Below are 17,291 nucleotides of genomic sequence, written 5' to 3' on the forward strand. Positions count from 1 at the left end.
TTTTGTTTTGGGGAATCCATTATCCATTTTTTTTTGTTTTTAATTTACATTTCATTTAAGAAATCTAATTAGTACTTAAGGTACCATTGCTGGAAGGATGCCCAATAACAAATACTAAAACCAATACATGTTATTGAAGGCACATGTTACAAGAATGCTCCCATTCTGAACATTCGGTCATCCAGTATCCATTTTGTTGTTAATATTACTTACATTTTACGTAATGTATTTATCCATCAGGTAACACAGAAATGGAATAATGTGGAAACTTTAGTGGTGAACTGACTGCACAGAGCACTGTAATCAGCAAAAGCAAGATAGCCTGATATCAGATTTCTCATCAACTGATGGATAGAGGACTGGAGGGAAGTTTGGTCTTTTGCAGAAAAAAAAGAGACTTATTTAAAAGCACAGAATGTTGCACCAGTGGCATCTTCCCCAAAGCTACTGCACTGTAATATTATATTTTGTTAAATGCTAAGCAAAAGAAAAAAAAGACATCTTTCCTGGATTGTTAGACTCTGTGTTTGTCTCTGGGAGTTATACTGACCTACTGACATTCCTAGAAGATTTCTGACTATGGGAGTACCCCAGATACTGGCTAGGTAGAAAAAAAAAAACACCTCAAACTCTATCAAAGACGAATTAAAAAGAATTAATCTCTTTTCCTGAAGCTTCACTGTTCTGTTAGAATAGAGTCCTGAAGACTGGGACACAACAGAAAGTGTTCAACTCCTACAAATAAGGTATGTTCACCTTGGAAAAAAAATTATAGCACTACGGGACAGGAGCCTTCTCTTGTGGGAACAATTTTCTGTAATTTGTCTCAGAGTATAACAGAAGGAAAGAATCTATTAATGTCCAAAGTGGATCTCATAGTTTCTAAGTTGCCACAATAAGAAAGAGAATCTCTTTATGACTGTAAATATCTGTAAGCAACCTTGACTTCCACATGCTCACTTCATAAATGTCCTTTTCTTTCACAGAAGAGCACCTGGAATTATCTCTGCTCTAAGACCAGCCTGGAGCGATCTCCAGTTTAGTGCTGAACATGCAGTACCTGTCATCATAAAATAGCAGTGTCTCACTCACAGCTCCCTCCATTCCATCTCCTCCACTGCTATTAGCCACTCACCTGCACCACCACTGAAAAATGCCAGAAATATCCTCTCTCTCAAATTCTTTCAAGTTACCTGTAGAGGACCACTTCCCGTGAGATCCCTCCCCAGCTTGGAGCTGCTGTGCACCTTCCAGTTTGGGAACATCCGGGACACACCAGCAGCATTACTACCCAAAACGTGAGGTAAATTAAAATCACAATGCTAGAGAACAGATTTTTCATTTCAAAAGTGGAACTGTATTTATCCTTTCTGCTTCTTAATCTCCCTTTTTCCAACAGTTGTTCCAAATAACCATACCTGTGCTCAATGCTTCTGGCATGGCTACAACTGGGGCAAGTCAATATAACCACTTCTAGGTCCATACAGCTTATTCAGAATGCATTTCTTTAAGGAAAAGGTGAAACATTTTTCTGAGATGCTTAACGGTGCAGCTTCATTATTATTATTTTATACTGTCTTACCTTGAAATTCAGTTCATAGCTTCACTTTAAATACATAAAGAAGTTAAAACTAAACACTTCTACTTTTACTTCATAAGAGGATGTTATTTGTTTCTAAGAATTGCTAGATATTGCTATTTGAAATTATGAAGGTCAAGTTCGAGGTTTTTTGTTGCTTTTTTTCTTTTAAAGTCATACCACTATTTACGCAGGTGAAAAGCAAGAGTAAAATTATTATCAATAAATAAAAACTAAAAACTCACTCACTGTCTTCTGTGGGAAGGACCTGAAGGGAATAAATCCATTCTATTATATCATCTTTGTTCACCACATCTAAGGAATCCAACATATCCAGACCAGAGAGCGCGAAAAATGCAATTGTCAACCTAAAAGAAAAAGATAAGGCTTACACTTCCCACCATAAATATAATGGGGAGATTAACAAATGGTAGCAGAAATAGAATTATCAACAATTCTCAGCCTCTGAGAATGGTGCAACACATACAGCCTAACTCAGCATGAAATTTATCTGCTGAACAAAATAATGCTCTTTGTATTGTAACAGTTTCATTGTCTCAGCAAGACTTTTCATGTAAGCTACCCCTCTTGCTATAAGGATACAACACAATGATGATGATTCAGACGTTAACCGAAAAAGGTCATTAACAATCGACAGACAGTTCTCTTCAACAAACTATCCTACAAGTATGCAGTAAATAGAAGATAAGCTGGAAAGGATATAAGTTGCCTCTTAACATCTTCCAAACCCAACTTCAGATGCTCAGAAGCTAGCTATTAAACAGCAACGGTTGTTTTGTAACCAATCACTACATAAATAGATGCACAGAATAATTACCTTCTGTAGGTATTTAGTTCTTGCCTTTTGGTACAAAAGAGCTTAGATGACTGATTAAATTCAGCATCTAAAATTGAGAAAGTTAAAATATGCAAAATATGCAAATATCTAATACAGCAGTGAACTCCATAGTAGCTAGCATGCTGCAGTTCCTTCTTGCCCAAAACTCATTTCCATAGATGTGTGCTGCCATAGATCTTAATAATGCTACATTTTCAAGCATCACCTTACTGGGGGTTTCAGTTTCAGTGACTTTGCACCATCCCTCAAAACAGCTGCATGAGTGGCACTGACTGAGCACCATGGGAGCAGCACTGGGGAATGGAACTGAGATAGCTTATATCTTAAGACAGAGAAAATATTAATATAATAGTAGCTTGAACATTCTATCTCGGATTAAAATTAGCTGGTACCTATTTTGTCATTCACAGTATCATCTGCATCTTCTAGAAATTCTTGCTGTTCTTTTACCAGATACAATGATGGACTGTGAAGCAGCTGCTAAACAGGCAAAAAATACTGCTCAGCATGATCACGAAAACAGACAAGTTAACGCCAGCTTTCTTTAGGAGACTGAGTGATAATTTGCAGCTACCTCCCAGGCTGCTGATCCACCTTGGCCACTAGAAGTTGGCATCTCTGAGGATAGATGTGGACAGAAGTCTCTAAAGCTATTCAACCTGTGCCTGTGGTTCTGCATCAGAACCACAGAGCAAGGCAAAAAAAAATAATACATGGTGAAGTGAGTCAGCCCAAGACACAGCTCAAAAAGAACCCTTATAATTAAAACAGTATATAATTAAAGCAGCCAACGATGATGCTGTAGACATTCCTTTCAACACCGTGGCACAACCTCAATGACTGATTTTCCTGCTGCTACAGTCACACTGTCATTCAGAAGTATTTTTTTAAGCAAATTAGTTCTCCTTCAGAACTGGCATCACTTAGAAATACATTTCACAAGCCTTAGACAGAAATTATCTGAAAAACAGTGACTGGTTAGCTAATGCTACATCATTCTACACTGTATTTTAGTTTGACTCTGAGCTTACCTATTGCCTTTCATACCAGCCTTACGCAAAAAAGGGTTTATTTAACCTGTCATTTGCTTGCTACTAAGCACTAACATCTCCCATTCAAAAAAATTCCCTCATGCACCTCCAAGTCTTAGTAAAAAATATCAAACACAGAACAGCATACAAATCCATTACTGAACAATACTACTGCAAGTATCCTTTTCAGAAAGAAAGTATAAGCCTGCTTTGCAATCCCTGGGTTCTAAAACATGTCTCTTTCCTAGTGTAACTACTAATAATGTTTTTGATTACACAAAGCATAAAAACTGTGGTCTTTGCACACCAAGATACTTCAGTCTGGAACAGAATTATTACTCCAGTCATCTGATTGCTACCAAATATTTCAAAGTGCAAGATTAAAAATTTAAGAATTATATAAACTTTTGCCATTAATCAGATCTGTGTAAGCCAAATTCTGATTCTGGACAACAACCTGTTACTTCAATCAAAACCACTATTTAAACAACAACTCTAAAGATAAACGTTTGGGCATAGTACTTTTTTTTCTTTTCTTTTCTTTTTTTTTTTTTTAAGATAACCCTATATATGATATTTTCTAATTTTCATAGATGTTAAGTTCAATAATTTTTTACTACAAACATTTAATGGCCTTTTCACTCTATGTTGCCTAACTGAAGTAAGCTAAGCTACTTCTAGAGAAGTGCAAACATGTCAGCTCCAAGGCTAAGCAACTGCTTTAAATACAGGCTCAAGTACAGAATATGCCCTTCTGTACTTGATGCAGAAGATATAACATTAAGCCCAATTTGGACTAAAAAAATGAATACATTAGATAAATGAATGTAAAACGTTAAGTCTGACATTATCGAGGTGGACTATGTTGACAGTACCAACATTGCTAAGGAGTGGTCTATACAGTGCGCCAGAATCCACACAACATGGGCAAGAACATCCTGCACCACTGAGCACAGAATGCTCCCCATACAACCATCTGGATACCATACCTTACTCTGCGTGCTGTCCCACCTCACAGAGAATTAACACACACATGCTCCAGAGCTAAGAGACAACTGCTAGCACACCTCACCTGACATGCAGTGTGAAGTCTAAAAGCTTTATATACACCAGTTTATGCAGTGCAGTGAACCAAAGCCAATCTCACAATGCTTTTCACAATCTTTACTTTAGCTGTATTTCACAAACTCACTTGCCATGGAACCACACAAATGCAGAAATGAAAGAGATAAAAACAGAAAAGTAACACTCTTCTTCCAGCTGCAGCACTAGTTCAGCAAGTCTACTGAACTCAGTGACACTGCACCTGTCAAAAAGGTGTGTATCTGTGACCCTCAAGGTCAAATCTGGGATGACACATTCATGGTTCAAACACTCACCTAAAGTTATGTCACAGATGCACACGTTTCTCCAGAATATTAATATAAGTTAGCATCTAAGAACTGAAAGATTTCTGGCTGAGATTATGAGTTAAAAAAACAAAAAAACAAAAAAACAAGATGAGATTATTGTGATTTCTGTTCTCATTAAAGGATTGAACTTGACTGTGCTCATCAGTCGAAAATGATGGTGCTCTGAAAGAGTTTCAAACTGACAACCCCAATTTTCAGAAAACAGGGTTTTTTCAGAACTGTACACTTTCTATATACAATACACTGACACCAGGTATTCAGTGGCTACACGCTGAAATTCAGTCAAATTGTTAATTCCTACAGAGTTCTCATAATCATTATTTGTTACAACTGGGGAAGATGTAATGTAATCTAGAGCCTGTTTCAACTATGTGGCAAACAGCATCATCTTGGCAGAGTAAATTGTGGAACAGAAATGCTTAGGCTGGCAAGGACGTCTGGAGATCACTTGTCTCACCTTCTGCTGAAAGCAGGGGCTTACATTAGATTACCCAGGGCCTCAATGGGCCAAGTCCTTAAGAGAGATCCCACCACTTTCCCCAAGCAACCTATTCATAACTACTCTAAGTGGGCAGAATGTTTTTCTTACATCCACGGCTTGGGGTAGAAGGGACTGTAAAGATTCAGTTTCAACATGACTGTCTGATTCAGGCAACTTACCATTCAGCTTGGCCCTAAATGACACCAGGGATGGACATCCACAATTTCCCTGGACAACCTGTGTGTCACCACACTCTCAGTGAAGTACTTCCTCCTAACATCTAAGATAATGTACCCACTTTTAATTTAAAACCATTCCCTTTTCTCCTGTCGCTACCAGACTGTGTAAAAAGTAAGCTTCCATCTTTTATCTAAGCTCCATTTAAATACTGAAAGGCTATGTGAAGTCTCCCAAGAGTGTTCTCCTCTGCAGGCAGGATTCTCCCTGAAGCAGCTTAGTCTCATAGCCCCTTGTCAAGTCACCGTGCTCCCTTTTGAAGGCTGCACAACCACCTTTCTCCGAAACTATTTTCTAGATAATGGAATGCAGTGATCCTTCTTGAGCTCCCTCTTTTCTAGCCTGAAATTTCATATCTTCAGCATTTCTATGCATGCTAATGTGGTTAATGGTAGCCCTTCATGCTATGATTCCAAACAGACATTACACAATGGCTTTCACGCCTAGATAGAGCTTTAAAAAAAAATCACTCAGGCTTCTTGCTGCTATTTAAATTAAATGACAAAGTACACAGAAACATAAGCTGACACTCAACATATTAGAGCATTGCTTCTCTGAGATCAAAATTCATAATGATCTTCTTGAATATAAAGTTCCTTGTTATTATGCACAACAGCCCACAGTAGTTCTCTCACAGTTGAAAAAGAAGCATGTTTGTGTGAGGTGCACTCTGAATTGAAGGAAGGCTTGATTTAACAGGAAGGCTTGGCCAAAGTCCTTTGACTCCTCACAGAACGACTTCTAGAGATTATGAAGTGTGAAGCGTTTGATTTCGTTGGTCAAATAAGATGCCAGATCCTTTACATGTAAAGTTTTTTGTTTTTTTTTTCCACAAGTTCTGACTGTGAAATTATTTATCTCCCTCTGCCTCAGAAATAACATACTACTTTATGCAAAGAGCTCAATTTGAAACGAACGCATTCAGAGGCCGTGAACGGGTGAATGCTTGGCACTGACATATTTCATTTCTGTCTGAATGCTTTACTCTAGCGAGTGAACACTTAAACGACTTTTGTCACGCTAACGAGCCTCCGCGCTGACAAAAGCCTGGAGTGATTTATCCTTAAATCCGCTTTCAGGGCGGATGAGAAGAACGAGGCACATGCCTGGAAACAGATTACAAAGGATCAACAAGTCTTCCCTCACGGACGCCGGGGCGCTCAGCCCAGCACCGGCCGAACCTGTCCGCTTCGCGGGCTCAGCGTGCCGCGCAAGCCTTCCTCACCTCACCCCACCCCACCGCGCCCGCCCCGCCGCCCCGCGCAGGGTGCGGAGCCGCAGCCGGCTCCTCCAGCCCCGCACCTCGCGGGGATCGCCGCCCGGCCGCGGAGGCGGACAGCCCCGTCCGTGCCCCCGCGCGCAAGCAGAACTACCTGCTGGTCTCCAGAGACGAGTACCGCTCGGGCAGCACCTGCAGGCAGCGCTGGAAAAAGCGCACGTGCCGCTCCTTCAGGAACTCCAGCCTCTCCGCCTCCGCCCAGCTCGGCGCCGCCATCTTGCCGACAAGCACTACCGGCGCGCTGCGGCTGCGTCACGCGCGGCCCCGGAGTGACGTTACGGCGGGGGTGGGAGAGGAGCTGACAGGAGGCAGCTGCGATTCCGGCTGGCGGCTTACAGCAAGCGGTGCTGGAGGGTAAAGCCTCCTGCTTCTTGTTTTTAAACACGGAACGGGTGTGTCTGCACGGTTAATGTTTTCTGGTAAGACCCGTGGCTTACCATTTCAGATTTTTTTCCTTCGTCAACCCGTTAGAAAGGCTAAAAATTGCTTTTTAGAGCAAAAAAGAGTAAGTTGTTCAAGTGACCAAGTTGACATGTGCCTCAGGTTAAAACACAGAAAGATGGTGTGTCACCTTCTCTCTTAATTTGGCCAATCTCCTTTTTTTCCTTGCTTCCCTACTCCTTTACCTTGCTTTTACACAGTTTGTAGCTTAAGTTTTCATAGATACTGAAACAGACAGAAGAGGATAAGCTAATTCCCTTACACATATTTTGAGTGAAAATAAATGGTACCAAAACATGTACATATGCAGCAATTTGTCAGCTTTTGCCTTGACCTTTTTTTGCCCTGGTGCAGAATAAATTCACATTAAACAGTACTGAAAAATCACAAAGGGTGTCTGTGAATGAAATTTAGTGTGAATATGGACAGCAATACCTGTTCTCAAGTAACAAATTCACACTGAGACGGGACATAACTAGATATTACAGCTACTGAAAGCAGCAGGATCGACAAACATTTATTTTTATGACTGTATCTGTATGTAACAATTTGGTCTCTCACTCTCCATGGAAAAAAAAAAGTCGACATCAACTCAGCCATTTTTTCCCAAACAGACTGAATTAAACAAAACCATCTCTATATTTAGAAACACAGACTTCAATAATCCTACAGCCAGAACTCAAATATTGAGGAAAAGAATATCTTTGTCCAGAACAAATTTTTTATACTGGGTGTTGACGGACATTGTTACTCCTACCAAATTAAAAACAGATTTAACTGAGTAGAACTAGAGTGTCAGGGATTTAAAAAAAAAATCAAAAGTATGAAAATATTTAGCAGATTGAATCATACAAGGAAATTGGTAAATTTAACATAATTGTATGCGTGAATGGAGAGCTAATTACGAATTCACTCTTGAAATTCAGTAATTTCTTCTGCAGCAGTTCTCCTCCTTTTCAGCTTTCTCTCTTTTTTCCTTCTCAAGCTTCTCTTTGTTCTGCAAAGTATTCCTTTCCACCAGTAACTTCATGTGGCATTGGTGCTGGCATTCTTTTAGTTTCTTTTTCTCTTTCTCTTGCTCTAGTTTTACTCGTGATGCTTGTTCCATCACAGATGTTATTGCTTTCTGTTTTTTCCATGCTGAAATTGCTGCCTGTTGTCGTCTTCTTTATTCTGCTTTTTGCATCTGATCTTCATACTGAAGCCTTTGAACAATTTCTGATTTCTCTTTCTTCTTCAGTTTTTCTTCTTTTTCTCTCTGCTGCTTTTCTTTCCATTTCTTAATTAACTGCAGTAGAACAGCAGGAAATAAAAAAGATCTTCATTAAAAAAAAAATTTTACACATTCCTGTTGATTGGGTCTGATAAAAATATATGCTACAAGAATACAAACTGAAGATAGCATAACAAATCTATTTAAGGTAAAAAGACAAAAGAGCAGAACCTATTTCTGCCTTCTTACATTCATTCATTTTTTTTTTTATTTTAGGCACCACATAGGGAGGCTCAAGACTTGCCAGCTGAAATAAGTTATGGAATTCATATTATCTTGGGATAATTATGACTACTGTTGTCTTTTTCCTCAATGCAAATTTATGTTTTTGTTTTGTTTTGGTTTTTTCTTTCTTCAGAATAGCAATTCTACTTTCTTCTTTTTAATGTATGTCTGTATATTTTTTGTTTTTCAAATAAATATAGTTCTTGAAGGAATTATAGTTTTCTGTATCAGAATTTGACTGGTGTACTGCTTACATAATGGGACAGACATTCTAAAGGACATGTAACAAGAACTGCAGCTTCAAATGGGATAGCTTACTGCTCTGAGACTGGCATCTAACATGCTGGACAATTTCCATTTAAGTATTTATAATACACTCTTGCAATACTCAGTCCATATCAGTATGCTGTCAGGTCTACATTTGTTTGTAACTCTTTAAGACAAAGATTTTGTTAAGTTGAGGATGCTAAAGAAGATTTCAGTTGCTTATCACCAACTGTAACAGAAATCCACTGAGCACTACCCCTAGACAAGCAAATACAAAAATAACAAGTGCATGTATTTTAAAAATATGTATATTTTCCTTAAAGCTACAAAGCCCCCAGAATAGTCATTTTACCTCTTTTTTTTTGTCTTGTAAAATGAGAAATTCTCGATACCATATGCCATGTTGTTCAACATCTTCTTTTGTTCTTCCACAGAGATACTTGAGGGCTTCATCCACGTAGGACAGCTTCCCTTTGTGTTTAGTCCACACTTTAAGAAAATTCTGATGATCACCGTCATCCCAACCTCCTTGCCTCCCCCCTGTTTGCTGCAGAAATCTTTCAAACTCTACAACTTCTGCAGGTAGATGATTTCCCAGTGTTTTATTAACTGAGATCCTAGCTGATGGTAACTTCAAAACTTCTTCTGTTGTTGAGCTGCTCGTTGCCCACAGTTCCACTTTTTTCTCAAAGATGCTGAGCTCATTAACTGCAGTTTTTTCATCCTTCAAAAGCTGTTCATATCTAAGAAGAGAAAGAACACTGGAGTGTAAGAATCCAACAGTCAATGCTCACAGAAAATGAACTTTGGAACTGCTCAATGCCACAAAAAAATTTCTTGAAAGATTAAGAACTGACATGGTAACACAGATGAGAACATTGTTGTAACGATTCCAAATGAAGCGCAATAGAATTTGAATTAAGTTACCCTTTTAGTGGAAGCGTACACATATGGGAGGCAAACAATTCACTCAATCCTCTCCTGACACCACAGGAAAGAAAGGAGAAAAAAAAAGTTCACTTAAAAAAAAACCAAACAATCTAATCTGTTCTGCAGCTTTTCTCTGAATCTGAATAGCCTTTTTATAAGCAAATGGTTGTTATGTTAAACCATGCAACAACTATATTAACAGCCTCTTTGGAATGTTAATGTGTTAATGGTTTGAGTTTTGATTGACATACTACAGCAAAAGAGAAAAATAAAAAGAATAGTTTGATTGATACAAGCTTTCATTGTGTGTCAGGAAAGCATTTTTGTAACTGAAGCAGACATAAACGTACATTTGTCTCTGTTCATCTTTAAAAGTATTGATTGCAATTTCAATTTCTTCCAACATTTCCTTGAGCTCGTCAACAACTAAAAAGGAAAATAAGAACATATCACCTGAGAAGTTTAAAACATCTTAATAATAATTCTCCATTATCCATAATTGTAGAGAATATAAAGGATTCTGAAATGCCATTATTTCAGAGTACAAAAAAAGCCACAATTCCACTTCTTTTACAAGACCCTCATTTATTCAAAAGGCATGATTTCACAGTGACTTAGTCAACTAAATACAAATCCTGATATAAATGTTTACTTCAGTTGAACAAAAATCTTATTCTAGGTAACCTTCGATTCAGAAAATGAGACAGCCTTATCCTAAAGTAAAGAGTTTCCACTTTTGTCTTTTGTAACAATGCAGTTAGTGACTTTGAAAGCACATTCTAATCTTTTTTCCCACACCAGACTGTACCAAGTATATTTAACCTACAGCTCACTGCTTTATTCAAAGCTAGACTTACAAAGTGACTTCAGAAATTAAGACTTGTATTCTGTACTGTCAGCATGCTGTGAACTTCATCTGCAGAGGGTGGGTAAGCCTGCTGTTTAGAGAAGACCTCTTGTGCAATGGTAGACAAATGTTTTGGAATGTGTGCATTTTAAACCTGCAGAACAACCCTACAGATGCAATGAATACAGTTTAACTTGGACCTAACTGACACCATTATATCATCTGTAACTTTTAGTTCCACGTACATCTTGATCTGGCATCTCTGCTAATGATTTAAGGAAGAAGATGCTTTTTTTTTTATAGTATAGACACTCAATAAATGAAATGACATGCATTTCATCTAGCATCCTCAGCTGCTACAAGAGCTTCAGCTTGAGTTCAATTACACTGCAGTACATTTAGAAAAGAATTTTTCTTTTGGTGCTTGTTTCCCAAGAGGTTCAAATCAAACTGAACAAGTTGCCTCAGCATTTCATGCAGAATATTTCTGCTTGCGCTTCAAGCTAGATGATCTGTGGATGGCTTGAAATTAGTTCCATGAAGATACTCTGTGACCTTCTATCAGATGATAAACTGCACTACAAAACTACTGTACATTAAAAAAAGCATATAGAAAATTCTTGACTTCCAGCATTCTGAAAAAACAAACCCATGTAACTTCTGGGACAACATGTATTTCTCAGTTTCTGCTGAGAACTGCAAGAGGTTTTACCATTTCTGACATTTCTCCTTCCTTATCTCTCCCTTCCCAGATTCCTGGAAGAGCAAACCACAGAAGCATCCGAAGACTGTAAGAGAATCATAAGCAATATTCAAAGGAACCTGTCTATGAAGGAAAATGTTTTAAAATCTGTTTGCATAACTTACACTCTGATGTATGTTTCACATCTTTCAGTTGTTGCTGAAGTCTCTTCACGTTATTACATATTTTTGTTAGCTGCTGCAGGATTTTAGTTTCTGTTAAACAAAATAAAGTGCTGGTAGTCCTAATGGTTTCTTTGTCTAATAAATTCCATGCAAGATTAAAAGCAACAAAGCATCCAAAATAAACCAGTAATTTCATTCAAGCAGTAAGTTCTGTTTAATCACATGAAACTGCTGTTTATACCACCCATTTTAACATAACTGCAACTACATGTAGCTGAGTGCGTGTACTATACATCTCCTCATCAGGTTTTAAAATTAGTAGCTTCTTTCTAACGGTGTCAACAGTGTAGTCACATACAGATTAATGCAGTTTTCTCTAATGTTTTTATCATGTAACTGGATTAGGAGAACAATACTGCCTGTAAAGAAAGCAACTCCACCTCAGTCATGAGTCAGACTCTCTCCTATACCTCAGAACAAACTTGGAATCATAATGAAGAAAACAAATTACATAAATCTAGTTAGAAATCATATGGTATTTGCTGTGTTAACTGAAGTAGAATTAGTGTTTGCAGGAACTTCAAGCATGCATGTGCTTATTTACTTTGTTACCATTTAGGAGTTTATGAGTTTGTAGGCACTATTAATTAGCACGAAGCTCTGGGCCATTTTAAGGTTCTACAGAGTCCTCTATCCTAAAAGGATTGGTTTATAGGAAGAAATAAGTAATAAGAGTCCAAAATCTAATGAAACATAGCTAATACGTGATCCTACTAATTCACAGTAAAACTACAGAACAAGTAGAAACACATAGGTTGTGTTGAAAGACCTTAACGAAGTAGCACAGTAAATGAGAAGCCTGGGAGATATATGTATGTACCCAGAAGATCCTACCCTAATGCTTTCACATCTCACATCTAGTACCTTAAAACTCTTTTTTATATTTTTATCTTGCAACACTATATATACCCATACTTTCATACTTCTCCTTACACCTGAAACATTTTCTGATCTTTTTAGCTTAGTCATTCCTTGGAAATATTCACATTTCTTAAGGATTGTAAGATATAAAAAATAGGACAAGATCTGTCAGTTAAGATATCCATATTGAAATACATACAGATTTGTGAGGAAAGTGTATTTCCAATTGTTTCCTTGAAATCTTCCCCTTATTCAACTTACATAGTTTTGATATTCTGTATCAAAAGACATAGCTTGATTTGATTACTTTCAAAAAGTTTAGGTACTTCATCCAGGTTGTCACTTTCTGTCTTTCACCATTTAATTAGTATGGCAAGTGGAAAAGATGATACAGGACACACTATGTTTATCATCTCACAGAACTATTTGCACTACAAATATTTATTATCCAAGAAAGAGAAAAATGCAGCCACAGAACTGAAGAGTTCAAAAGCCTGTTTGTAGGCAGGGTAAGAAAACCTTCTTTTATGTATCTTAGCAAGATTATAACAGATTTTGCAGAAATCTGTTATAATCCTACAGAGTGATTGAGATAAGACTGAGGAATGATTGACATAGGAAATCTAAATTAAGCATACTAAATTGCTTCTAGGTTTCTAAAACAGTAAGATTTCACCTAAATTTTTGATAGTGGTATCTGCTGCATTTAAGTCTAAAAGAAAACAATAATAGAGAAGGCTCAAGATGTTTATGCTACTGAATTTTGAAAGTGAATCAAGAAATTGTTCTTTACAACCATCAGTAAAATAGTTCAATCATCAGTAAGACACTTCGGTCAGAATCTACCTCTCAACCACACTAATCTTTCTAACATTGCTAATTAAAAAATTAAGCAAACAGCTGTAAAAATCAGCAAGCAAACAGAAGAAAAAAACATATGAAAACAACACCCCCAAAAAGGTATCTTACTTTCAGTTTTCCTATCAACAGACATTTTACATTCCAGTTCTTCCAGAATGCTGTATTCTGCTCTGGAATCACTCTTCCTATTGTAAAGACATCCATTTTTGTCCTTCTGTACATTTGCAAGCCTGAAAAAATAATATTGCCACATTAAGCAAGCAAAGCAGCAAGATTTTCCAACATTAGTATATAGGTGATACTGGTCAGCAGAAGCATCTTGTATTTTGTACAATTTACTGGTTTACTCCTACTACCGTTCTCAAGGGAAACTCTTCCAGTTATAAGCCTATGCAACAAAGTAACCTAAGAATGTGGACAAGCAAGTTAAAGAGGAAATTATCTAATGGACAAGTAGTGCTTCACACAGTAAAACAGTGAGAAGCTTTATCTGCATGATGAATGCTTACTAGGGAGCCTTATGAGAAGAAAGCACTGATGGGACACAGGCTGTATTACTGCAGTTGCACACATAGATGGAGCCCCAGCAAAGACAAAACAAGTGTATTCCCTCAGGGTTATTTACACTGGCAGTGGTACTACTACTACTGCAACTGAATATTCAAATTCAAGTTAATTAAAATTGGAATAACTCAAAATATTAAGGCTGCTACCGTTTGTCACATACAGATTCAGTCCTGTATATTTGTTTCCTTACCAGGGTAAGAAACTTTCAAATACAACTCAAACTATGTTCTGCTTTTTTCTACTACAACTAGGCAGTTCGCTAAAATTTGACCCAGAGAAGCACAGATGCAAAAGCACCACAGACACTGAAGTCCATAGCATATCTGTGTAATTTGGTGCTACCATTAAGAGATCAGAGCAGTACACACTGATGCCATGCTGAACAGAGATGCAGCAGTTAGCAGTGTCAAGCAGAACTACTGACAACCCAAAAAACCCTGTCTCTCAGAATGAGGTTGTTTCTACAGTAGGCTATAGATGCTGTGTAGTTGAATCCTCTACACAGCACAGAGATGCCTTCATAGTTTAAATGCTTTGCTGCCCAATGGAGTTCATGGACCAGACGAGAGTGATAAAATCTACCACAGTGTACAGGAAGCCTTAAGAGCACAACTACAGAAGGTCTGAAGTGTGCCATAGTTAATGGCATCCAAAGCTGCTTGAGAATCCCTACATAACTCAGCAGTCAACTTCTGAGCCATTATCCAGACTCCAGGACAATTAGAGGAGCTGATCTAATCAGATGGCAATGTGTCTCCATGAGACTACATAGTTCATTCAAGATTTCTAACTAGAAACTTCAGCCACCTGGAGTTGGCTGGCTAAGCCAGATCTTCCTCATAAAGCTCACCTGCTCAAGGATTCTGTTCTTCCAAGCACCAGAACAGTTATTACAGCCCTTATTCAAAACATAGGGAAACACGTTTAAATTACTACTGTGCTTGAGCTGTCCTGAATTCCCATTTTCAAAAGCACCAATATTCTAGAAGTGCTCTCAATTTCCTATGAGGAAGCTCCTTTAATGCTGCCACTATTTCTGCTTTGCTGAGATGTTTTAAAGGCTTTAATTCCCTAGGAAGGCTAGCACAGCTAAGTAGGAAAACTAAGAACTCAATAATGCTGCATGCACACCCAAGTAGAAAAACAGGGAACCATGTAATGCCACAGGCACTTCCATTTTTGTGAATCAACTGAGCATTAGCAAACTGAAGGAGACAACTGATCAAAGTCCAGGTGGTAATTAAAACAAGGGGCAACTTCAGAGCTCAGAAGCTTATCCTAAATTACTATAACCATCATAATAATCTACCTGGGATGCTGCAAATGAAATTGTAGCCTCAATACTTAATTACCATGAATTATTACCTTGAAGCATAATTTATATTATAGAGTCACAGAATTACAGAGATTGGAAGGAACCTCTGGATATTATAGAGTTCAACACCCCCACAAAAGCAGGTTCCCTACATTAGGTTGCACAGGAAAGCGTACAGGTCTCAAATCCAGAGGAGATTGCACCACCTCTTTGGGCAGCCTATTCCAGTGCTCTGTTACTCTCAGGATAAATAAGCTCCTCGTGTTTGTATGGAACTTCCTATGTTCCCAGCCCATCATCCCTTTTTCACAGAGTCCACTCCCAATAACCTGGCTCTCATATTTAAGATATTTGTAAAGAGTGGTGAGATTCCCTCTCAACCTCCTTTTCTCCACACCCAAGAGCCCCATGTCTCAGGCTTTCCTCATTCTGGAGATATTACCTTCAGAACAGCATGGAATTACACTCAAGTTTGGTTTTTTGTTTGCTTGTGTTTTTTTTTTTTTTATATTTATATTTTTTTTTTTGCTTACTGAGTTCTTAAATTTTCTGCTATTCTTACAAATTCTGTTTCCTTAGCTTGTTCAGCTTTCATCTTGCAGTTCTGAATTTGTCGAGCAGCACTTGCAGCACTGAAAAAACTGTCATTCTGTAAAATAAGACAAAACATTCAAAAACAGTATTTTGTTTTTAAATACTGGCTGTTTTCAAGCAGACGATGCTGAGATCATGAACAACACGACTTCAGTTTTACACTGCTGTACTTCAAAGAACTTTAAGTCATGCCGGTACAAAAGTGATGGGATGGCAAACCTAGGTGTGAACATAAAAAGGCATCCTTCAGCTGAGAAATGGAACGAACAGCAGCTCACTTTAGCAGAGACAGCTGATCTCACTGACCCTGCAGCCTTGCCTTCATGGCTGCTTTTACCCGAAGATTCAGAGGTAACTCAGCACTTGGTGGTAAGCACATAACCAGCCTTAGGCAGACCGTGCCACCTCGTCCAAGGAAAGCACGCCGGCCTGACTTCTGAAAGCCTCTTAATATTCCTCGCATACTGTTAACTCTTAATTCACAGCAACTTCGCAGCTCTCCCCCACGCCCCGGCCCTTCCCGCCTCTCTGGACGAGCCGCCCGCGCCCTCGCTGCGCGCTCTGCTCTCCGTGGGCAGCCGGCGAGGCGGGCTTTGCGGTCGGACCTTTACCTGCTGCTGCTGCCCCAAGGCCGCCGCGCAAACCGTTGCCAACGCAGCCATGTTAACCGCCGGCAGCCGCCGCCGTCCCGCCCCGCGCCGGGCGTGGCCGTGGGTCCGTCCGACGGGCGCTGCTGAGCGAGGGCTGCTCGCCGCCCTGTGGGACTGCGGTGTAACGCTGCGGAGCGTTTAGTGCTTCAGACGGGGCGCTGACGTTGTGGGGAGTGGCATTCGCTCTGGTGCTCTGAAGGGAAAACCTGATCTGGGGAAAGAGGTCCTGAATTCCTGGGATGGGGATAGTGTGCAGGACCTTCAGCAGCGTGGCACGGGCGGGAGGTGACTGCCCTGGGCCTGGTTCTGGCAAGAAATAGAGATTTATGTTATTCAGTACAGTCAAGCTATCATCACAGAATTACAGAATGGCCTGGGTTGGAAAGGACCGCAGTGGTCATCGAGTTTCACCCCCCTGCTATGTGCAAGATCACCAACCACCAGACCAGGCTGCCCAGAGCCACATCCAGCCTGGCCTTGAATGTGTATCAAAATCTCATTTTTCACTCACACGTATTCACAAAACTTCCAAGGAGTTGCCATTCAGATTTTCTATTTTTATGCTGTTGCATATGGAAACAACTACACTATACATTTCACTTGTGAGAGAGAAGCAGAAATATATTTACTCATTTAGTACAGATGTAATGCAGTG

At 39.0% G+C, this 17,291-nt stretch overlaps 2 protein-coding genes and 1 long non-coding RNA gene across 3 annotated transcripts in view; 1 reads left to right on the forward strand and 2 right to left on the reverse strand.

The window, feature by feature from the left end:
- Positions 1-7,103, reverse strand: part of LOC122166010 (geranylgeranyl transferase type-1 subunit beta-like) — a 24,643-nt gene extending 17,540 nt beyond the window's left edge. Inside the window, exons 1-2 of the mRNA XM_042829466.1 lie at positions 6,973-7,103; positions 1,829-1,947 (exon numbers count right to left, since the gene is read on the reverse strand). Coding sequence (XP_042685400.1) covers positions 1,829-1,947; positions 6,973-7,094 — 241 coding nt within the window. The 5' untranslated portion in view covers positions 7,095-7,103. The remainder of the gene's footprint in view (positions 1-1,828; positions 1,948-6,972) is intronic.
- A 69-nt stretch (positions 7,104-7,172) lies between these two features.
- On the forward strand, positions 7,173-11,924 carry LOC122166074. Its single transcript, XR_006170654.1, has 4 exons — positions 7,173-7,297; positions 8,809-8,848; positions 9,519-9,666; positions 11,614-11,924. It is a non-coding gene; the product is annotated as an uncharacterized LOC122166074 (long non-coding RNA).
- CCDC112 (coiled-coil domain containing 112) lies at positions 7,823-16,654 on the reverse strand. Its single transcript, XM_042829580.1, has 7 exons — positions 16,598-16,654; positions 15,926-16,041; positions 13,619-13,740; positions 11,729-11,818; positions 10,365-10,440; positions 9,437-9,827; positions 7,823-8,607 (listed from the first exon to the last, which is right to left on the reverse strand). The coding sequence occupies exons 1-7, from the start codon at positions 16,646-16,648 to the stop codon at positions 8,488-8,490; spliced, it is 966 nt and encodes a 321-aa protein (XP_042685514.1). The 5' UTR covers positions 16,649-16,654; the 3' UTR covers positions 7,823-8,487.
- Positions 16,655-17,291: the final 637 nt, after the last annotated feature.

The sequence above is a fragment of the Centrocercus urophasianus genome, unplaced genomic scaffold, assembly GCF_019232065.1.
Source record: "Centrocercus urophasianus isolate 14NV4802_14NV808 unplaced genomic scaffold, USGS_Curo_1.0 seq_31, whole genome shotgun sequence".
Lineage (NCBI taxonomy): Eukaryota > Metazoa > Chordata > Aves > Galliformes > Phasianidae > Centrocercus > Centrocercus urophasianus.

Bases quoted from the DNA above. Each gene is read 5' to 3' on its own strand.
- CCDC112 (XM_042829580.1), bottom strand. From the start codon at position 16,648: ATGGCTGCGTTGGCAACGGTTTGCGCGGCGGCCTTGGGGCAGCAGCAG. The intron at 11,819-13,618 runs GTAAGATACCTT...TTTGTTTAACAG, and splicing joins TGTTGATAGGAAAACTGAAA to AAACTAAAATCCTGCAGCAG. The intron at 9,828-10,364 runs GTACGTTTATGT...TTCTCTTCTTAG, and splicing joins AAAGATGAACAGAGACAAAT to ATATGAACAGCTTTTGAAGG.